The 23,824-nt window shown below is 40.9% G+C and overlaps 1 protein-coding gene across 4 annotated transcripts; it reads left to right on the top strand.

Annotated features, from left to right (window-relative positions):
* Positions 1-894: 894 nt before the first annotated feature.
* Positions 895-23,789, top strand: LOC131888012 (natural resistance-associated macrophage protein 1-like). Of its 4 annotated transcripts, XM_059236776.1 has the most exons (11): positions 895-1,562; positions 12,843-12,895; positions 18,544-18,730; positions 20,564-20,759; positions 21,565-21,742; positions 21,861-22,076; positions 22,222-22,406; positions 22,527-22,640; positions 22,716-22,745; positions 22,900-23,110; positions 23,186-23,789. In XM_059236776.1, exons 2-11 carry the CDS (start codon positions 12,864-12,866, stop codon positions 23,418-23,420), a joined length of 1,584 nt encoding a protein of 527 aa, XP_059092759.1. In that variant the 5' UTR covers positions 895-1,562; positions 12,843-12,863; the 3' UTR covers positions 23,421-23,789. The 4 variants fall into 4 exon arrangements, with proteins under 4 accessions (XP_059092759.1, XP_059092762.1, XP_059092760.1 ...); XM_059236779.1 differs by lacking the exon at positions 22,716-22,745; XM_059236777.1 differs by lacking the exon at positions 12,843-12,895 and having other exon boundaries at positions 896-1,562.
* Positions 23,790-23,824: the final 35 nt, after the last annotated feature.

Raw genomic sequence — 23,824 nt, 5'->3', positions numbered from 1 at the left:
CGAGTTGAAAGTGCTTGAAGCTCAGAATTTGCTTGGATATAAGTAATTGATATCTTTTTAAATAAAATGTACATCTAGGCGGCTATATTTTGATTCAAATTTCATGGTTCTGGACATGGCAGAGCTAGAAAAAGCAAAAAAAGAAACAAGTAACGGCTCAAACTAGCCCAAACAGTCCATGAAAAAACCAAGATAATGGAAATGTTGAATACCATTTTGGTCTAGTACTCCAGTCGTCCATGAATTATTGACAAGTTCGTACGTGAAGATCAAATCCAGGTTTTTTCTGAGGTTACCAGTGAAATCGAGAAATCAAGCCCGAGGATCTTAGACGTTCTTAGACGGTATATGATTCTAATTAAACACATTTTAGCTGAGGGGATTGATGTCTTTAATTGCAAAGTGCTCTTATATTTTCATCATTGGGAGGATTTTTCTGTACTTGATCTCCATTATCCTTTTAGATTTGCCCTTAAAAATACCTTAACCAGCATCGTCTCTCAATTTTTTTCTGTTTCGAAATCAACGTTGGAGACAAAACGACACCTCTGCACTTTATATCAAAGAGGAACACATAATGATTGATTGCAGCCTTTTCACTTTGTTCTAAAGTGTTTGTAATAGATTAAATTATCAGACAGCAAGCGAGCGCACTAACTAACCAGTCAAAGCATTTTCGACTTCCCGATCTCAAAATTTCCACAATCATTGACCTGATAAACCTCATAATAATTTCATGTTTTCATTCGCTTAATACACTTGCTACCTTGTCACTGAACTATTTCAGATTCTGCCATCATATCCCTCGCTCCTTCTCCAGAAATGTACTGCATAACACAGGACGCTACCTACCATTGACAATGGACTCCCCCACAGCCAAGGGGAACGAACATCAGACTACCACACACGCCTATAAATATCCATGGTCACCTTCCAGGGTCTGCATTTTCTAAGTTCGGACCTTCCTCACGTGGATTAGGCCTGTGAGTCTCACTCATGAGAGCAAGGTGAACCTGGACGACCATATTAGAGGAGAACAGCCCGTTCCCTCAGAGCTCACTTCCCGTCGATCTGGTCGACTCTGATCTCGTTCATCTCGGAACCAACGGACTGATATGGACTTGATGGATTGCTCTGGGATGTGACGTTGCTCTTCCTTTAGTTCTCTAGACTCGATGCTATCTATGCCTGCAAGAGCCCATCAAGACGAGGTTACAAGCCCTCAAAACATTGTCCGAATAAATCAGGAGAGTAGTTGGCCGGTGTGGATTGTGCATCATAAATGTCCTCTAATCAATTTGCTCCCTAGTCTAAACACTCGTTACTGCATAGTTTAAAACGATCTTGTGGCGAAAAAAGCTCGTACACGTGCTGAGCAAGCTCGCACGAACGAACCTTGTGATAGTGACAGATTGGTAGAAGATCGCGAAAAACAACTGACATTTCAGAGACAAGTCGGCGAAAAGTGAGAAATTGCGAAGCTCTTGAGCTCAGACGATAAAAACGCTTGATCGGTCAGATCATTGGGGATCGGGGATTGGCTTGTGGATGGAGACATTCAGGTAAGACGAGATTTTCCTCGAAATCAAGTTCCGTGCAATACAGGGTAGCTCATGATTATCTTTGCCTGGCTGTGGCCTATTAGTTTAACGTGCTCAACATTTTGGAAATGCTACCATATTGCTTTTTTTTATCAATTCGGACATTAAGGCAAGCGCTGGTACCAGTAAACAAACTTGCCTGCCAATGCCAGAGATGCAAAATTGGCGCTTCAAACTGGTTTTATCGAAGCTGACCTTTCCTCATATAGCAATGCGAAAGAAGGGTCAGCTTCTCAAAAACGAGTTTGAAACCCCAAACTTGCATCACTGACTCTGGTATCAGCAAACAAACGAACCTGCCAGAGCTTGCCTAAACGTCCCCATATCAATGGTTTTGCCATATCGCTAGTTTGTTGAAAAAGCTTGTAGTGATTGATTTCGTAATAAAGTTGAAGTTTTTCAAAATCTATCACTTGGAATTGTTAATAAGTAGAAAGGCCTTCAACTAGAAGAATGGAATCTGACAAGGCTTTAAGATAACATATTTTGTCAATGCTCTTTACAGGATGCCCCAATAGTTACGAGTCCACTCTCAGTTTGGGGCAAACACACCATTTTAACACGTTCATAAGCAATGCACTGTGAAACTATTAACTTTATTGTAAGGTAAATTAGAAGCAACAATGGTCTAAGACAGCTAGGGTAATAGTAAAAAATGAAACGTATAGAATTTTTTTGCTTAACTTCTGGAATTTTAGAAATTGTTGCCACACAATTTTTAAGGTGCTGGGTAGATGAAGGCTAGCGTAGTGACTATTCAATTCCAAGTTCCAACCAAACATGTGCAGCTAATATGCATTTTGGTGAGGAAGCAAATAAGAAATGATAAACAAAAGTTGTTACGTCAAATATTTAGATACGCATTGTTCAATTCGTTCAAGAATACCTTTTGTTGGGATAGGGCGGTAGTTCAATTGGTTATTGCGCAAATAGGCCATGCTCTGGTACATCGGTTAAATTCCAGGTGTAAGGGATTAATATGAAAGTAGTTCATATTAATCCCTTACACCTGGAATTTAACCGATTTTTTATAGGCAACCCTGTCAAAAGCCAATTGTTACACAATTGGCTTCCGGCGATGAAGGAAAAATGATCTGGCCATCATTGAACATAAATGCAAATGCCATCAAACATACTTCACATTTTGTACTGTAAAAACGTGTTGGAGGAAATTGATATATTTGTTATCTAGAGGTACTCGTAAGTTGTAATCCTGTCGATGTCAAGAATGATAAACTTTTTTGTTGACGTCAACAATGTTGAAATCATTCAGCCATCTTGGTGAGATATATAGAAGTTGCAATTCTGTTCTAATGCTAAAAAGTGCTCCTGAACATAGAAAATCAAATGTCACTCTCTGAAAACAAGGTTACCTGGTGACCACTGGTTTTCATTTGTTGAAAGTTGTGGTTCCCTTGTGGCAAAATAATCCGCGTCTTCTACGCTTTCTTTAATAAGGGGGAAAAATTACTAGACAAAATTTAAATCCGCCAAGGCTATGCAAATGGTGCTTAAAGCCAAACAAAAATCAATCGAAGTCTTTGACCAACAAGTCCTTGCTTATTTTAGCCGTTTTTCGCAAATTTGCTCAACTTTGAAAAAAAGTTGAACTCCTGCCAAGCAACACCAACATTGTTTGAACAATAAAATGTTGAACACAAACAAAAAAGTGTAGGTCTCCATTTCCCTTGAGGGCTGAGTGAGTGAATACAAAGAGCCCTTTTGGGCAAGATTTAGATCGCCTCTTTGAACTAAGGAAGGAAAAGGATACCATAATTATCAGGAAGACCTGCATCCCTTGTTGATCGGCTTGCACAACCTTAATTGTTCTCCAAAAGTTCCTCTCAATTAAGGTTCTGTGATAATTCCAAAGGGTTACTTTAATTCTTTGCACCGTGTTCTGTTATATTGCTCGAACCAAGATCGCCGTCGCCGTCTAATGGTCAACCAAGATTGAGATACGAGACTTACTGTTATATTAATATTCAGACGGAGCATGGCCTTATACTCAGAGAAATGGTTCCGCCTATTGCACCTATTCCATGTCTGTAGTTACTTGATGGGACAAAAAGTGTCCCTCTTTTCAATGTGGGTATGGCTATCTCATGGCGATGCTTTTGCTCGTATTCATGTCTCTCATGGAGTGTATGTACTCAATCCTCAAGAACCCATTATTCGACTTGCTCTCGGTTGAAATGACACTTGATGTTATCATGTAGATTTTTGACGAGGACAATTGCCGGTTTACTGCCCTCTTTCATCCCCACTGGTTCGTTCAAATTTATTCAAAATCCTCCCAAAGTTTTTTATGCCATAGAGTATTCAGAGCACTGATGGCAAGGATCAACCTGGATCCTCCAAGATAATCCAAGATGAACGAGAAATTAGTGTAGTGACTGATCCCAACACCGAGGAAATTGGTGTTTACCATAACTTGTAAAAACATTTGTGGTGGAAGGAAATATAACACTTTCTGATTGCAAAACATAGGCTATCTCCTCCAAATGGCCTTATAAGATTTCAGTCTGGACATTATATTAACAAATTTTGATGGCAGCAATGGTCAAAAAGCGTGCGGTTTGATTCAAATCGGCCAATGGTATTAAGCTATAGCTTTGAGAGAACTCTCGGGCGATTAGTCAAGCCATGGACCGTTCATCTAGTAAGCCGTGTTCATCCCCCTTGACTTTGCAGAGCTATCAAGTTGACACTGGCTATTGACACGCAGGCGATCGTTCTTTCTTAGGTCAATTATTACCAATGCAGTTTTTAACCTATGCTGGGGAATGAGTTACGGGTAAATTCTCGTCATGTTTGATAAAATATGCGGTTGAAAAATGAGATTGAATTGGCCGTTTTAAAGCAATACTGAACGTAAAGTGATCCCCTGAATAAAAATTCACAATCCACTTTGGGCCCTATTTGGATCAAGCTTAGTATTAAGTGGTTAGGCACCATTATCAATGCAGCATAACTCAGGGTTGCCTAACTCTTTCTGTTGGTTGGACTTCTCCATGGACTTCTAGAGATATGGACTGCGAACAGATGCAAAAATTTCCTCTCTCCTAACCCGTTCCCTTTATTCCAAATAAGCCCTTCATACGACCACAAGATCTCGTTGAATAGATGAACTTATCCAAGTTTGAGCCAAAAGCTAGCCTTAGGGAACTTAGGAGATATGGTCAAGTTATGTAGTTAAACACTTCACTCTTGGTCGGCAACTTAAGTTTTTGACACCATAACTTTAAAACGAAGCACTTGACAATTAAATAATATAAAAATGACCTGCCTTTGATTCAAGAGATCTACGTTTCTTATTTTCTACTTTTTTCGAAAAGTTGCCCAGAGTCGCTATGATCAAGAGCAAGCCGATTCGGCGGGAAGCTCGTTTGCGGTCCATATCTTATAGAAGTCAGTGGCTTCTCTTTAGACAAGGAGTCTTGCTCGATCAAAGTTGATGTGAAAGCGACACCCAAGGAAACATTGTTTCCCGATTGCCTAGGTATGTTTTTCAATCCAAGGTTGGGGAATACGGTGAGGAGTTTTGATTGACACACTGCGGCGGTCGCGGGTAAAAGCTCAAACAGGAGGAAAGTGATTTCAGTCCTGTTTAAGAAAACTGGCTTTGAGTTCTGAATCATACATTTTAAAGGTCTAGGTAAAGAAATGTCACTTCAACCAAGTCACTCAAGTCATACGTACGGGCCCTTATTTGAAACGTCAGACAGCCCAACTGAAATGGGGAAGAGACGCAGTAGATTGCTAAATAAACTACTCATGACAGGTCATGAACGTAGTTTCTTTTCCAGACATTATGTGACATGGGTCGCTAATTAAGTTATAAGGACTCGGGAATTTTTAGAAATTAGAGATTAGTTCTTTTCAGTTTTTTCCAGCCAAAAATAATTCTTTGAAACTTGTAATTTTAATGAAAATTTGCCCAAAGGGGGGAGGGGAGGGGAGGAAGCAAATGGAACACTGAAGGAACCCGATCGATGGAGAGAAGAAAGAGGGCACTTCATTGTTTTGACAAGCCGGGATTGTGGAAGGCACAAAGTGTACAATAATCATTTACAATCACTGCAATTGACCCTAAAACCTGGTTGAGGACAAAGATCATGGATACTTTTAAATATGTATAGTAAAATATACATTTTGTATCTCCTTTAAATACTGTACAATCCCAATCTTTTCTGTTTGTCCCAATACAGTAGTTCTCCCATTCCCACATTGTTCCTGCTTGCTTTATTTGGCAAAAGCTTAAGTTTTTGTTGAAAATGCAACAAGAACCCCAATACTTTCCGCAAAAACAAGCAATTTAAAAATACTTGCTTTTCTAACCCAGGTCTCTTCACCCTGAGAAATAGCTGAAATAAAGTACCCAGAGTATTCAAATTTCATCTAGATACCTACATGGCTTAGGGTTTTAATTTGGTGGTCCAATTTAGGAGACTATTTTGAGGGCTTTTGATTTTGAAGATTTTAAAATAATGGAATACCTTGAAACCTGCGTTCATTGGTTCAAATTTTACAAAATTTGTTTCATGTTGCTTTTTTTGCATTTGAAAAAGATCACATGTTTGCGTTTGAGAGATGTTTTTGCTGTGAAAAAAATAGTTCGTGCTTTTAAACTTGATGTATGATTTTTTGGCCCTCAAAAAGAATTTCTTTTCCGGGCCCTGCTAAATATACATAAGATGTGGATAGAATCAGCCAAAAACAAATCAAACGCATTATAGTTCAATAAAGAGGAACCGGCTCTATCAACCTTATATTTGGTAGAGGCTAGAGACTCTCCAGTAGAGGCTAACTTGCAAAGCGCCCCCTGCAGTGCAAAACATAAACCATATTTTCCCTCATCCTGAAGATTAACGCCAAGGTCTTTGACATAAGAGAAAACTTGAATATTAGCTCCGTCTTTGTTTAAGTAATGTGGAGGGAAAGTCAATAAGCCATAGAACATGATCTGGAATTTGGATTCATTTAATTTCATGTAGCTCTTGTCAACCCACTTGCATGTAGTATAAAGATCCTCGTGGAGAAGGGAGCAATCTTGACCATTCTTACCAATGATGAGCTTGTGTTATCACCATAAGATAAGATAATGCAATTCTTTACCAGACCAGGCAAAGGGGAGATACGTATTATGAATAGTATTGGTCTGAGTATTGTGCCCTAGATATGGTACATGCCTGATGTGATCTCAACTGAGTCACAGAGGAGACGGGCCACTTTAACCCTCTGTTTCCAGTTAAAAAGAAACAACTTGATCTAGTTTAGGACACTCCTGGGGTGTTATGGTTATAGAGCCTTTGCCAAAAAGCCATGGTCTACCCTATCAGGGAAAACCCTGAGGTTGACGGGCTTCTTAATTTGAATGGTCGCAACCAGCACTAACTCAGCAGATTCCTTGAAGAAGGTTGTTTGCCATCTGAGATGGATCGGTTGAGTGAACCTTTTGCTCTAAGGACGACATCTTCCGTCATTAACTCAGTCGAACAGAATTGGCCTCATATCACAAGGCAATATACTTTAAGAGTGGAGTATCAAGAGTGAGATCAGACTCGACAAAGCGTATATTAGAGCAGAAGACTAATCTTTGCATTTGTTTTCCAAGTGAATTGGTACCCTTGAGGATTTCAAATTAACTCGGCCACTGTCAAATTTTCCTCGAATCCAGGGTTGTTTTGACAAAGAGCATTCGCAGGAAGCAAGTCAAAATCATTAGCGCAACTGATATTTCTACCACATATATGTTATGGTCATTTTCATTAATTATCCTATTGTGAATGGCTTTTGCAATATGCACATAAAGTTATGAATAAAATGTATTAGAGTCGGGTCAAACTCTATTTAGAGCCGCATGGTGAAAATAAATTGATCACATATGAGTAACGTATATTACCTTATTCCAACTAATTTGATGCTACCTTTCGGATTTTCATCATATTTTTAGAGGCTTCAGCGCATTTCAATGAACCGTGTGTTTTGATGTGGCCTTATTACTTTGTATTTATAATTCAATGGACTTTGTATATGGCGTAATCATTCTCCTATGGTTATTGAGAAGAATCGCGCACATCATTTACCTCATCAGTTTTAACCACTTTGGTCTTGAATCTACTTACGCACGCTTTCATTATATTGCTAAATCCTTCCACCGAAAATCCCGAGGCTCGTTTTGTTTTGATTTGGTGGCCCAATTCCATGAACGGCCTTAATGGCAAAAATCATGTCATCTTTTTCATCTAAAACTGGATCCAACCGGTTGATTTGTAGGCTGCGACACATGATGAGCATTCATTCATGAACACATGCTTCCTTTTGTAACTAATTGTTTCATATCAAAACTGTTTTGTTCGGTGCGAGTCACCTACCTGGTCTTGGTTCTGATTGCCAACTTTTTTTAGAGAGCTGAAGAAAGGTAAGCATCATTAAATCTGGAAAATGATTAAAGACCAGATTTTACAAAGGCTGTCCTTGCCTTTATTTTTGTGCGTAATTCAATCGATGTATCCGCAATGACAATGTACATATACACTCTTTTATTTCTGGCAGCACTAGGTTGCTTAAGAGTGGACTTGCCTATTGCTTGACAGATGTTCGATTGTTGTCCATTCTCTGCACAAATCATCTAGAACTGACCTGAACTTGAACTTGAGTGTTTACCCTGGAACTGACAGCCATTGTCTAAACCCACTTTACGCTCGATCAATAGCAGTAGTTGGTTCATTGTTGTTAGACATTTATAATTGGGTTTTGAAAGTGAGCTATGCAACCGTTGAGGCTGACGAGCAGAATTGATCATTGAATCTTTGCTTTCCTAATATTTCGAAAAGTTTACTTCAACAATGGGATTCTACGGAGTACGGAATGGGATTGAAAGGTGGCGTAGCCTCCCCATCTTGCCAAATGACCTCATGTGTGATGAAGGAGATAATACAAGGGAAGATAAAGGTTGAAATGTTAAGACGTACAAACCAAGTAAGGATAATTTCTAGTCTATGTTTTCAAAAGCTGCGATCATAATAGTGGAAATTAGGTAATATGAGCCCAATCAAACCTCTAGGTACATCTAGGTCTAGTTATGGCTATTGAATAGAAGAGAAAATCAGCAATATGTTTTCCATTTGTTAAACTAGCTAATCTGTTTTTCAAGTCATTGCGACATAATGTTTCAGAATTGGTTACTTTTTATTCAAAACATGACTTTTCTTTCTTTTTTCGCCACGAAAAACGGAAGGAAAATATAGTAAGTAAAACAGAGATAGTGAAAACCATAGACAATAATGAGTTAACGAAGATATGGCAAAATTGGCACACCCTAATTTTCCATGTTCATTTCGGATTAAAACGGAGTAACGAACGGAGAACCACTTCTTCCAGGAGACCTTCTGTCCCCATAAAGTGTCTTTACATAACATTTCCTGGACGAAGATTCATCCTTAATGTCCTTTTTTTTATTCTGCTGGAGCTGATCTTGAGGTTCAATTACTAGATTTGAATGTCAAACGGATTATCATTATGAGTAAGTCTAAGCCACATACCTTGAGATGGTTAAAGAATATTCATGCCAAGAAGAAATCATTCTTTGCTTGAGAGAGTACAGCCATATCAGATCTAGCCTTGACTCATATATCTGGACAGAAAGCCTTTTGTGCCCACGACTCAAATAATGACTCTCTTTGCCAGAAAATCCGACGGTTGTCTAGACCGATGCTAATGGTATGTACAGTATATACAATCTTTAGTCTGATTTTGTATAAGCTTGCAACGTGAGAGACGGTGTTGAATATTCAAGAACAAATTAGATTGTCTTTTAAAGGTTATTCCCATGTTATTGTGATATATAATGACTATAACACTGATCAAATAGGAAAGATGACGTTTAGATCCAAATAGCTGTACCTCGGACCAAGATCGACTTTGGAAGGCAAATGGAGAATGACTTTCGCAGTCTTTCTCGTCCCTGTTTAAGGATAAGTATGCTTTCGTTGCTTTCATGAAAGGTACCCATTTGAACCAGTGTCAACCACAAATAGACCAGTCCCCCCAATCTGGGAACCAACTACGATCGATAGCAAGATATGGACAATGGCCAGAGTGAGAAACATTTAGACGAGTTCAATCTGGATCAACTGAAACTCATGCACGCGTGTGTACACTTACAAGATAGCTGAAGTTTTCCGTTCAGTTCTCATTTCGGTTGCTAGCCGCATTCTCGCGTTATGTAAACTTGTACCCCATTCTTGCTTTTTGCTTCAGGTTAACTGTCCAGGTAGAACACTTTTTTGAATCTTCCCCAGCCATTCGGTCATTCAAATCAATGATCCATGCGAATGTCGAGGAACCCCCTTGTGTGAATGGAAAACTAGGGCGCGATCTTGGCCTGAAAACAAACCCATAAATGCTTTCCCATGGTGTCATAGAGTCAATGTCTGTTGATCATACAGATGAGAAACCGGCTGTGTTATACGGCATGGTCCAAATCTCCGAGGCAACTTTCTGACTTATGATTTGTGTGATTAATGCTGTTCCTCGGATGAGGGGCGTATAGATCTACGGTAGACTGAGATACCTCTAGATCAGGCTTGTGTTTCAATGATTCAAGCGTTTCAAGGCCATATTCTGGGAAATGCAGTCATGACGAATGTCAAAGATGCGAGAGGTATAGATTGGCTTCACATGATTCAGATCATGGAAAGAAAACTGAAGAGTCACCGGAAACCGGAAAATGAAATCCTACAGAATTAGGCGTTGAATTTCTGAGATTCCATTAGAGAACCAATCGGTTGAACCCGCCTAATAGCTGATACTCTGGGTAACTTGTACAGGGAGGCCAGCAACTCCCACGGCACGTCAAAGCCTAAGATATAGGGTTTTCTGATGTTTTACGAAAATGCCACACACCCTTTTTCCCTTATTCACAGTAATCACCTTCGGGCATAAAAACCTGCCTTCAGTCCCAACTACACCACTGGCAGCCTGGTTGTTGCAAACAGATGTATTCTTCGTGGTCCTGATTTCGTGACCACAGAAGAATGTGTACCAAACAAATCTAGAGACTGCTAATTGTTTTCCATCACTAAAAGAGATATCAAAAGATACGATTTGCAACATTTTTAGACATAGCCACTGGGAACAGCAATCCCCTTATGCATCCTCTTCATCCAGTTGTCAAAAACATGTTAGAGGCTTCCTTGACAGAGCTGCCGAGGCACCCTCTTCACAACAACATTAAGCTCAAAATTAGTGGCACATCTGTGTCCAGCGAGCTTGAGATTTAGTTGTGGAAAAAGTAAGAGAATTGCAGGGTACCAAATCGGGGCTGTAAAGCTGCATGGAGGAACACCTTGATCTTCCTTTTGGCCAAGAAGCCCCTGTTTTCCTGGGAGGTGTGAGGCTTTGCATTGTCCTGGGTAATGTCAATTTGCACGAAGTTTGCAGGGGTGGCTCAGACTTCTTTACTTTGGATACAAATTTCTTGAGAACCAAACACCATACCAAAGCAAACACTTATATCATCAGAACCGTGAGAGTTGGATCTTTCACATGAACCCAGTTTTGTCGAGGTAATTTCAAACGCAAGATTTTCATAACGGTTGTCCCGATTTGTTTGGTATCACCCTTGTAGTCCTTCTTTAGAGGCTGTATGAAGCAAATTTGATCAGAAGGTCATCTGTCGTACTTCATCATAATCTGTTTGGGATCGACTACATAGAGCCAGTGTTTTTCAGCCGAGGGCGGTTGTTGTAAAAAAGACTAATGTACTAACTGGCTTGAATCCGCCTATCGTTTCACCATTGACGCGAAACTCGGACTCGAGCCTCAAGAATCTGACAAGTCAGTTAACATCGAACCCTTTTAGTAACTTTACCGACTTTTCCTAATCCTTCTAGAGATTAAAATTAACTGTTTTGAAACTTTGCCTAAGCTCAATCGAAGTTGTTCCGAACCAAAGTTTGGTTCCACTTTTCCAACAGCGGTTAAGATGTGGGCGATAATTTGCATGTATCCTTTTCTTTCTTTTTATTGAACAAAGCCTAATGGCCTTGAACCATATTTACTTCTAATTGTAATTTCCAAAGCACACCACACCTTAACAAGTTAATCTGAAACAATCTAAACGTAAACTAGTTAATTGTAATCTCATTGCCGTTGTGCATTATCGAGGTAATCCTGACATCTCTGGTGCCAATGTGATTCGTTGACAGTGTTTCCAAATTCTGAATAGAAAGCCCATATGCAACCCTTTTCCATGCAAACGCTCTCTTCTGGCACATGACATTAAACCGGTTTAAGCAAGCTGTCTGAGCGTTTTTTTTTGATCTAGCACTTGCGTTGACTTTTGGGTGTGTCAAACGAAACATTTCTCGACCGACCCATCCAAAACAGTGTTACCAAAGGGTAAACTATCGAAAGCGCTTGGGCCGGGCACAAACCAGTTATTTGAAGCTTGCAAGATCCGAATGTGTATGTTGTTATGATGGGACTAAAAAAACTTGTAATGGCGGCTTTACGCTACGATGGAAAACCAGGATTGAATCCGGTTTGAGGATTGAAATGGGACTAGGGTTCGACTCGGGTCTTTCAGTGTACTCAAGTCGAACAAAAAGACTCGCATTGCAAAATTTAAACAAAATAATTATATTTTCTTCACAAATTTTAGATAGGATTCGGACTCGAGTCTGGACTCGCCCCAGCACTAGTCCTATTTCCATCCTCAAACCAGATTCAATCCCGGTTTTCCATCGTAGTGTAAAACCGCCCTAATTCTCATCAAGATGAAGGAAACTCTCAACGGAAACGGAAGGAGCAAGTCTCAGTTCCGGCGTTCCTGAGATCCAGAGACGTCGGTCGGGGTTACCTCGACTGCATCTACTAAAGGCACTAAATCTTTGAGTTAATGTAAAAAGCACTGTTATGACAAGTACATTGGATATGTGCTTGAGAAAACTTTTCATTGCTTCCATGACGGAAACGGAAGGAGCAAGTCTCAGTTCCGGCGGACCTGAGATCCAGAGACGTCGGTCGGGGTTACCTCGACTGCATCTACTAAAGGCACTAAATCTTTGAGTTAATGTAAAAAGCACTGTTATGACAAGTACATTGGATATGTGCTTGAGAAAACTTTTCATTGCTTCCATGACGATAATAGTAGAGCAAAGCGCAACTTAACTGTTTCATGAATAACGACAAGTTTTCTTCCACAATTTTTGTTACTTTTTTATCTCTCTCTAGGTTCAATTGTTAATAACACCAATGAGAAACGGGCAAACCAAAAAGGGAAAAAGGTACGCACATTTTTTTTTTTATTAGCACACCGATTTATCAAGCGGCACACACAAAAGCAAAAAGCACACAAACTAAACAGAGCACACGAAAAACTAATTTTGGCACACCAAACTCTGCTTAGACACACGGAATTTTATTTTGGCAAATCAAAGTCTGTGTAGGCACAACAAATTCTATGTATGCACATCAAACTATATTTTGGCACACAAAAAGAACAAAGCAGTCCATAAACCGAAAGCATTTGCGTACCCAAGATTTGCCTTGTTGGTGTTGGTGATGGCTAGACAGAGAGATCCTCTAGTTAGGTATCTATTTGCTTGTAACTTATTGTTTGAACCGCTCAAACATCAGATTTGATGATAAAGAGTGTGGATTAAAAATATAAACGGAAAACGAAGATACTCGTAAGAACATAATATGTCTGGATGGCTATGGTTGTAGAAAGAGCTGACTTACTCGATATTCGAGTGACATTTTAAGAAATCAGTTTTTCATAAGATATGATATAATCTTGAACAATTCAGAAATGCTAGAACCAAATTTTAACCCATATTTCATCATGTCCCTCCTTCTTGTTCCAGTTCCATCCAGTTAGCCTTACCAACTATTCATTTTTTGTACGAAACTATTATTGACTCTTTACGACCTCCTTTTCGTTTCAGTTTAGACTTAAGCTTGTGCTTGGCAATCTGATGTCAGTTGTGTAAGCATGCATTAGACGGAACTCACCATTAATCATCAGGATTATCTAAATAATACAATTTAAATTTAGCACAAAATGCAAGTTCAAATGCAACGAAAATGGCAAATAATGCAGATATTTTAGGTCTATTTAATCGAAGATATTGAAAACGCGAACATGGATTGGGCACTCAATTTTACTTTATTAATAAAGGTGGTCTTATTTCTTTGCCTGAGGTATGCCAGGTAGCCAAAGCTAAGAATATTAAAGTGCGCTAGATTAACAAAGTAACCCAGAATACGTGCTTTGAAAAACAAAAACTTTTGTCATTGTCAAGGTTCTAAATGATTTTGCTATAGACCATAGCAAAGCATTGATGCTTAAGTAATGCATCAACCATGCTCTATGAAGTGATTTCCCGTTTTCTTAACACTTTGGCCATGTACTGTAGCAATTTTTTTCACAAAAAAATGAGAAAATAAATTCAAGTCTAATTTGTTCAAAAGCTCGGCTACAAGTGAAAAATGCAAGCACTGAAGAAATACAAAATATTGCAATCAATGCAAAAAAAGATCATGAAAAGTAAGGAAATGCATTTGCATTTTTGCATATCTCTGACACCCCTATTAATCATGAATATACTATCTCGGCTCTAATTTGTTGAGTTGCTTTGGAGCCCTTGGCCGCTCCTTTGAAAAAAGACACAAGTCATTTGACTTCTTGACGAAATAGTTATTGATTTGGAGAAATGTCTGTGTGTGTGAGCAGGGGGAGGAGAGAGAGACAGAGAGTGGACAAAAATAGACATAATTGTCCTCAAACGAAATGAACTCTCTTTAAAGGAAGACCCGATCAAACTTCTGGCTGGATGAATGTTCGTTGGTCGAATGCGAAAGTTGATTCTACCACGATAGAATTAACCCATGTCACACAATCTCTTGTCGGATCACACCTTTTCCTAAAATAAGATTGCCTTAACTAGAGATGATATCTCCATTCATAAAATTGCTTAACTCTGTGAAGGTGGAGGTAATGTTATAAAGGGGTTTATGCGCTCCTGAACTGATGACATTTCCGTTCAGGGTTTCCTCCAACGTAAGGAGACTTTGCAAGAATAGATTAAGGTGCAAGGAAATGCCATCTAAATTTAGAGCTTTCTGCGATCATACATTGAGACCTCGTTTCCCCCACCTTTCATTGTAATTTGTAGAACGTTAATGGCCTCTTCAAAAATGAGCCTCTTGGGTCTTAAAACATTCTAGAGCAGTCTTTGTCATGGGAAGAATCTACGAACTAATCGTGCTAGATCTGACATGAGCCCCATAAGGTTTGCTGGGTAGGCCTTTGATAAGGCAAGACCCTAATTAAATCTAGGCCCAAGCTTTGAACGATAAGAACGAAATGTATGACACTGAACGAGTGACTCCTTTAGAGCTGAGGGCCCATTGGCGAATGAGGCCACTCGAGTCCGTTTACTCTCGTTCCCAAGTTGGAACCGGGCGAGAGCTGGAACACCCAGAATGGTTTCTGATTCGTACTCTTAAAGCTTCTTGAAGTTAAATGGCACACTATCTGGCTCTCAGGCCAACTGATGGGGGGGTGGGTGGGCTGGTTGGTGTCTGGTTGGTTAGTTGGTTGGTTGGCAAGTGGATCCTAAAGCCCAATTGTAGGGGCCACTGCCATTGCTTCTGATACTACTGTACACTACGTCTTCCCTCGTCTTCTTTTTCATCTCCTACTTCTTCTCCTTCTCTCTCCTTCTCTTCTACGTAATGGCCGTGTTCCACAGCCTTGTTCGACTCTGTTACGTCAAGATTTTTTTCACCCACCCACCCACGTACTCAACAACTTCTGTAGTTGATCCACGACCCGAACCAGTTCGAACCGGTTCTCGAAGTGGACTTCCACTTCAAACGGAACGTACTATGTACTACTACTACTGCTACTTCTACTAGACTTGTGTGAAATACCTTTGAATTGTAATTGATTACAATCACGTTGGCTTCAAATGACATTAGTTAAATATATAATTACGTCAATTTTGAATGTTGTGCCTTCGTTTCGAATTGCAATTTTATCATATTACTTTTAGATATCTAGTGAATTTGTTAATTATTGCCTTTTCTTAGGACAAGCCTGTGATGAATATTGATGATCTAGATAAAAAGGTCAAGTTTTGAAGAGGTGGTAGTGCAGACAAATCTAGATATCTATGTAAAAGATTCACTAAGAATTGTTATGAATGAAAGATCAAAATGTAATTGCAATTTGTAGTGAAAAAATTTCAATAAAACACAATTAGTATCTATTGATTTGATTTCAAATGTACTCTTTTCAATTGCGAGGAATTTAAATTATCATTACATCACGGGTCTGACAACTCGTACTCGACTCAAAAAGTCGTCTGGCCTTTTGATCAGGAAGAAACGGTGATTGCGGCCGAAGATGGGACATGGAAGAAGTTGCTTATGCAAAAGCTTTTTGCCTTTTCACGGCCAAAGCTCATCATAACTCTTCCTTCCGATTCCACGCGTTTGTCCGTGTGTGTGAGTTTGTTCCTGACGATGGGCACGACTTGTCTAATCATTAGCACTCAAATGTTTACCTGGAAGCTTCTTGTGTTTTGAAACACGTGGATTAAGAGTGCCTTGGGTGCAAATGCTTAAAATGACATCTAAATGGAAATGACAACATCATTCGGGCGAGCAGGTGCACTCAACATCAACTCTCGAGCGTGACAACCATTGACGCTAAAAATAACCCTTAACAAGGATATGGCTTTCTAAATGGCATATTTGGTCATGAACGACTAATAAGCACCCCTGACTGAAATGACCTCGTCCATATAATCTCACGGGACGTAAATGACAGGAATCTTCACAGTTTTCATTCTATCAAGAGCTTTCAATCTGAGCGGAAATAACTCATGATTTCTTGGTTCGGAAGCCAGATTTGAACCCAGGTCGATTTGACTTTCAGTCCAGTCTTGATGCATCCTATGGAGTCTCTTTGAGCGTTGGCAACCATGGTCATAAAAAAATGTTTACTATTAACATGCCTGACTTTTAAATGGAGTGAAGCATCCCAAATGATATGAAAAGGTGTAAAGTAGAGCATGTACAGGAAACATAAAAAATACACCGTAAAAGGTGGAATACAGATAGACGTCTATATAAAAAACTAGAACTAGATGGAACATAATTGATTTCTTTACTATTACTGCTTCTGGATCTTTCGAAAGTTTGCTAAACTCTGCTCTGAGTAATCGAATTAGAATGAATAGGTTTATTGGTTCAACAAACCGTTTGAACCCGAAGCAGAGCAATAAAACATCCATTTTAGAGGTGCAGAATGAGGTTGAGTGATTGGCAATAAGATGTCCTTTCCCAATCTTATTTTGTCCCAAATGCAAAATCTAAATCATCGTCCTAGATTTGGCTTTGCAATGAGAGGCCTTCGCTCAGCCATCATATGCACAACTGGCCTTTTCAAGGGTACACATCCAATCATAGAGGAGAAACCGTCCACATATTCCGGGCTGCAATCGGTTTTTCTCCTCACCGACGACACACTTTATCTCTCATCCCAGCAAGAGGCAAGCCAGATTTATGGTCGAGAGCTCTCATCACACTCTTGCTTGTCCCTGATGACATCCGAAATGTTCGTCACGATCAAACAGCCTCTCAATTAGCCTCTATCCTTGTCTCGTTCTTCATTTCCCCCCTTTGAAACCGATCCACGTTGTTTCGAGGTTACTGTTCGAGGTCTTGATTTGCTCCGTAGGCTCAGCACAAACGGCAATGAATGTATGTATATCTTGTCCGTCTCAAATCATCGGAGCTACCTTTGATGAAGGTTGGCTTTATTTTTCGCCCGAACATAATCAAGTCAGGCCATGGGAATTGAGGACGTGCGAGTGCTCTCGATCCGATCCCAAAGATTGTCGGTCGGCGGTCGGCTGTTGTTCCAAGGGCAGAGCATTCAAGCATTGGAACTTGGAACAACTTGGAACGCCTCGCCGTCGATTTACCGAGTCTCTTAGTAGAGAGCTCGAGCTCAAATTTGAACCCACTCTCGCCTCGTAGTAACGGGAAATCGTGAGAGCGAGCCTGACACGCTGCTCATTGACCTCCTAAAATCGAGACGCCCAAGCACAACCAAAACCGTTCCCGGCCACACAAAGGTCTTCTTTGGCACAGATTCGCGTTATAAAAAGGAGCTCTCAACATTGATAGACCGGAGAGTGCGAGTGTGGCTGAGGCTGAAAAAGGCCACAATCCGGAGGGAAGGAGCGACACACAGAGAGAAAAAGAGAGAGAGAGAGAGAGAGAGAAATAGAAGACCGACAGAAGCCGAGGAAGGGAGGAGCACTAACACGAAAACAGTCGTGGGTGAGGCCTTTTGGGCAGAATTAGTTGGTGCTGGTCTTGCTCGTTGTTACCCGCGTCTCTTCTGGTCGTCGACAACGTCTTCCGCTTCCTTAGCGATCCAAGAGTGTCTGGGATTTTAGTTTGGAACCATTTGTCAGTGAACGAACATGGACCGCCGGTCTTGAAACCTGTTGTTCTCAGCTCAAGAAAGAAAACTGTTGATCTGCTCATCCAAGATGATTCCGTAAGTTCTCACAAGAACAGCACAGAGTACGCCGCATGGGTGGCCTTTGGTCTTCTCCAAGTAGGCGATGCCACGATGTCCTCACGCTTGGTCAGACTTTGAATTGCCGGGGCTTCAACGCAGTTTCTCAAATGGTTGTACTTCATTTCCCAAAAACGTTCCCACTTCAAGTTAGAATACCTAGTTCTTTTTTTTCAAAGAAAGGTCAACGTTTTTCCATCTTAAGACCTCTCTTAAATTCTTTCTAGGAGAGCAAGCCAACTTTGGTCCCCAAATGTTGCAAAAAAAATAGCTCAATTCTGTTTTACGGATGATACATCACAAATGCGTTTCCTTTTTTTCAATTTTCAGAGACAAGATGTACATAACATGCCGGTCGTTCTTAAAAGAGATTGTCTCCTTGCTCACGTGGTCCATATTGGCGGCTTGCACCGTGGGCCCCGGGACCGTGGTCACTTGTGCTCGAGCCGGATCCGAGCAAGGCCTCAACTTGATCTGGGCCTTGATCTTCGCCACCGTCGTGGCCTACACGCTCCAAGTAAGTGGTAATGGGGTGGTTAGTGGTAGCCAAGGCCAGAATTGGTTGGTTCCAAATTGGGGTCCATGGACCAAAAATGTTCTTCTTGGAAGCCATGCTGTTATTAGGGTGTCAAGGAATTGCCAGATCGATCAAACGTAGGTGAATGATGACCAAGGCCAATCGGATATTCGCATGCATTCTTCGGGATCACCAACTCATGTTTTGACTTTCACAATTTTTAGGAGCTTGTTGTGCTTTTGTTCATAAAGTTCTAAGGTTCTAAATGTCATTCCCAGGAATCTATCTTTCTCCAGGAATTTATCTTTCGTTTGAGTTGTTAGGAAAGATTGCTATAAAATGCAAATGCCATGCAAAGAATTATCCCTCGACAAAGATGCATTTTGATTTAGGTGCCTGGAATGTGTTCCCATTTTCATTTAGATGAGGAATGCCGAACAACAAGATATGAGTTCCAAAATTTGCTTCGATCTCCTCCAAAATGAAGTTGCCATATTGTTCATCGAAATACGAGGGCTATTTAATATAAATTCTCTTGTTTATTCCTTACAACACGTACTTGGAATCGAGTAATGTCTTGGGCAGGATTAAGCATTAAGCAATCAAAAAGGTCGGTGTGCAAGGTTGAGTCTTTCCCTGGACTTATCTTTTGCCAATGATCCATGATCTGATCGATTGATTACAGGTTTATATGTACGAGCTCTAAGAGAGCATGCGTTAATGTAACTGGCTTTTCTCGTCCAACCCAACCAACACCGGCCAAGCAATCTTAGTAAATTAAAACTGGAGTACCCTATGATTAAGAATAATACGTAAATAGACTGCAGGAGGCATCAGAACTTTCCACGGGATTGACGTAAAACCGTGACCATTTTTTACCGATACATTCAAGGTTATTCTGCCAGCCTTTGCATTTCTCAAAAACGATCCCTCAAACCGGATGGATTTTTTTGCATTCAAAAGATTGCACAAATAGGTTGTTGGTTCCTGTCTCCATTACCAACTAAGGCCCGAATCATTTTCCTGTGGTCCCATTCATCATTCATGCCTGGGATGAAATTACATCCGTTTATTCGGTTTCGCCTCATATTAGTTGCCAGTTAGTAATTCCAGATTTCTTGATCATGGACAGACCGACGCCCATCCAAACATACTTATATCGCATCTAAGGTCTACGTTGGATCATTTACTATTTTCAAAATGGTTTGATTGTAAGGGCATTCAAAGAAATGAGCTCGTCGTTGAAGTACTATGTTCTAAAGTGGAATCGTGAGTGACCCCAGGTTGAAATGGAGTTTCTGGATGTGGGAATTATTGTTATTTATGGGAATACACACTATGCATCATTTTCACGATCGAATATAGCTTTCCTTGAAGTCGTAAGCAAGATCCGGTTCTTCTTGAGGAAAATAGTTCTAGGACACAAACACTTCTGGAATGTACCTTTTCACTCCAACCAGGTTTTAGTCTACGTAGTGGTTAAGATAAAACTTTCGTTGTCGTAATGAAGAGCCATGAAATCGAATTAGTCAGATATTTTCGATAGATCTGCAGAGAATGTGCTCATCTTGAGCCGTGTCAGTTCACCCAAAGAAATTGGCCAGACTGTGGAACGTTTTCAACTAGAATGATTCTACGCGTACTTCGTTTACTGTGGAGGGGATCAAGGGCGATCGTTGAGTTCCTTGCTTCTTGGAAATGTTTTTCTAGGGAAGATTTAATTCATTTTTCCGGCTCAGGCTCTCAACTCCGCTCATGTAACAGAAAGTACTCGATAAAGAAAGCCAGGTTACGAACGTCATCTTTTCAATTAAAAATGATCATCCTTTTCAGGAGGGCTCCGCCCGGCTCACCATCTCCAGTGGCAGGAGTCTGGGTCAATGCCTGCGCCTCAAATACGAAAATACATACAGGATTTATAATGTGGCCATTGTCTGCTGGGTCGTGTCCATCGCCGTCTTCATCGGGAACACCATGTACGAGTGTAATAATTGGGCCGGAGGGATGTCCGCCATCTACGCACTCCCATGTAAGTTCCTAAGTTCCCTGGTAGCTTGCGTGCATGTGTATCTGTGTGCTATTGGTTTGAGATGGCGTGTGGGTGATTCTGTGGTTTAGCGGCGAAGCATCAGTCAGCCCTCTGGAAGGTTCTCACTTACTCGCACACTCACTCTCACAATAGCCAATCTCATTGTTCATTAATGTTAGTATAATGCCAAGCGAACTGTCGAGGCACAGCCTATGCCACGTTTTGGATCCGATGTGAATAACATACGAGAGCTTCACTGCTCCAGTCAAACGGGGACATTTGGAGCAGAAAAACTCAGTCTTGAGATATGAGTAAGATCTTAGTTAAGCAATACTGCGCTTATCGGACCAATTTTTAGCCCAGAGAGTTAACCTGTTATGCTCCAATAGGACGACCGACAATGCTCCATTAGAGAGGGAGTACATGTCAGAATTGAAAACAAGGTCGCTACCATTATGACCGAGGTTCGTGTTAAGGGAAACATGGTTTAGTCTTGATCTTAGATCACGGAAAACTGCCTTTCCAAGGCCATTAGACCTCAACCTTCTTCGTCTAGCTTTTCCACTTTGGTGGAGCTCATGGGACTGGCTTTCCGTTACGCCAGCCTCTTAGACCTAGAAATTGTACCCGGCGCTAAGAAACCGCAGTCCTTTCTACGCCTCACTTCAAAAGCCGTGTGAAACCTTCCATGGCCTTTTTTCCATCTTACCCAGACGCGAGATTACCGTCCACCAACTTTGGCGGCCTCAGAAAGGACAGTAAAACGGGGCTTTACGATAATTTGTTCGTTCTTTTATGATTGCAGCGGCCGAGAACACGGATGCACTCAGGATCAGTTGCTGCATTGGGTATGGGTTGGTAGTGTACGTGCTTCTCTACTGGGATAAGACTGACTGGTTATCCGTGGGACTGGGTATTATCTTGATGGCTATGGTGGCTCTATTCTTGATTGTGGTCTCCAAGCTTGGCATGGACGGAGGGAGGTGAGTTGTCCAAGAATCCCGTCGTAAAATGGAATTGGGCTCGTTTACCACGCCCAAGAGGTGCCTTGGTGGGCGAAGTCCGTCCATGAACTTCATTTTTTCTCACTGGCTTTTCCAGATTTGCTTGGGGCCTGATCCCAAATATGCCTCCAGGGAGTGCCAATCTCATATTGAGTTTGGTGGGAACCACCTCCATTGGGTTTAATCTCTTCTTGGGATCGTCGATTGCCGAAGGCAAAGAGCTGGCGGCATCTCAGCGAGGCATTGCTTTCTCCGTGTTCTCGGCCTTCATTGTCTCGGTGCTGATAATGATTGTTGGGGATGGAGTCACCAGGTACGAAAATAACCCATCGCTTGAGCGATATTCACTTCCCCAGAGAACTCGATCCGTCTGACCAGGATATTTGCCGGGGATATTTGAGACCTATTATCTAAAAATAATTGGTCCATGTCTTCTAGCATGTTTCCTTTGTCTCTAGTGATGAAGATGGAAACTTTACGATCGAGAACCTCGCCGGATTGATCCGAGAGACTGTGGGCGAAGTTGGCCTTTGGATCTTCTCCCTTGGGTTCATCGCTGCAGCATTGAGCTCCATGTTGACTGTTCCATTGGGTGCAGCACTCACGGTAGACTCGATGTTCACCATGAAGAAGAGTACTGAGGGTAAGTTCAAACGAAAGTTGCACAAAATATTGCTGGGTCATAGATTGAGAGTGACTTGTGATCGTCTAAACTTTTCGGAAGGGCAGCTGCCGAATTAAAAATTTCTGTCTTTCCTTTCAGCGTCCACCGGTGTAACCAATCTGGGAGTCAAGGGTGACCAATTAGAGATGGACGCACCCAAGCCTTTGGATCAAGAGCTAAACAAGGGCAGCACTTCTCAAATAGTGCAACAAGGTAGGTTGAATTCCTGATTTTCCCATCAGAAATGTTCTTTCAACGAACCCTTTGATCTATTAATGCTTACTAAAGGATTGCTCACTGGAATTATCAAGCCCTCCGGTAAGAATTTTGCAAAGTCTGTCTTGGCCTATATATTTAGGGTTAGGATGCGTAAACCAGTACATATAATGACAAAAAGTCGCAAGCCGTTTCGTTTGAACGCGAATCAGAATTTCGATTTTGAAATGTAACGTGTTTTGCCTTCTTCTTGCAGAGGCCAACCAGGCTTTGCCTAGGTGGATCTACCAAGGCATTATGATCGCTATCGTGGTGATTGCTGTCGGCGTGATTTCTGCAGATTTCCCTACGGAGGATGTCATTCAGATTGCTCAGGTCTTTAACGGATGTCTTCTTCCCTTCTTCGCAATCTGTTTGCTTTTGTGTCTTAATGATCAGCAATTCATGGACAAATCGCCGCAGAAATGGTAAACCCATATCGACCAGTTCAAGAAACAACTTTCCTCATTAACCCCATTTTTCCTTCAATTCTTTCTGATTAGGTGGTCGAACATTTTTCTGGTCCTGGCTGTCACCATCACATTGTTCTTGGCATTGAACGTCTTCATTCAGAATGTCTTTGGCAAGTTTATTCCGAATGAATCCATCAAATTTGGAATCGCTGGGGGTTTGGCGCCAACTATCATGATCATTTTATGCTTGACCACAACTTTGGGCAAAGATATCCTCCGTTCATTCAAGGGACGTTCAGTCACGTATGAAGTTAATGATGCTTGAGCCAACGAAAAGTGGCAAAGAGGTTGAGTGATTTTTGCATTCCACTTTCCTTCCTCATATTCTGCTTTGTTCCACTCTCCGTGCACATTACAAAAGTAGAACGAATCTAAGGTACTATACAACTACGACTCAACATTAGAAAAAATATGTGGCGGAGAACCTGATCTCGAACCTCCCTATATCAAATACATACATATATAACGTTTATTACATTACTCATCTGATACTACGAAAAACCCAAAAACCTATATCCAGTATATTACTGTAGCGACCTGTCAAGAATATGATCCAAGATATTTTATCTTCCCCAATACAGAACAGTACGGGGAGTGTCCCGAAGGTTGTAAATAAAGAAATATTTTATTCTGACGTGTACTTTTAGATTGATTGGTAGATCACAACAA

This window comes from Tigriopus californicus, chromosome 10, assembly GCF_007210705.1.
Source record: "Tigriopus californicus strain San Diego chromosome 10, Tcal_SD_v2.1, whole genome shotgun sequence".
Lineage (NCBI taxonomy): Eukaryota > Metazoa > Arthropoda > Copepoda > Harpacticoida > Harpacticidae > Tigriopus > Tigriopus californicus.
Note: the sequence above shows the minus strand (reverse complement) of the source record. Positions and strands in the feature narration are given on the sequence as shown.

What these genes read in the sequence shown, in the direction of transcription:
- LOC131888012 (XM_059236776.1), top strand. Translation starts at nt 12,864, where the DNA reads ATGAGAAACGGGCAAACCAAAAAGGGAAAAAG. An exon ending in GTTGGGGATGGAGTCACCAG is followed by an intron (nt 22,077 to 22,221) that starts GTACGAAAATAA and finishes CTTTGTCTCTAG; the next exon opens with TGATGAAGATGGAAACTTTA. An exon ending in CATGAAGAAGAGTACTGAGG is followed by an intron (nt 22,407 to 22,526) that starts GTAAGTTCAAAC and finishes CTTTCCTTTCAG; the next exon opens with CGTCCACCGGTGTAACCAAT.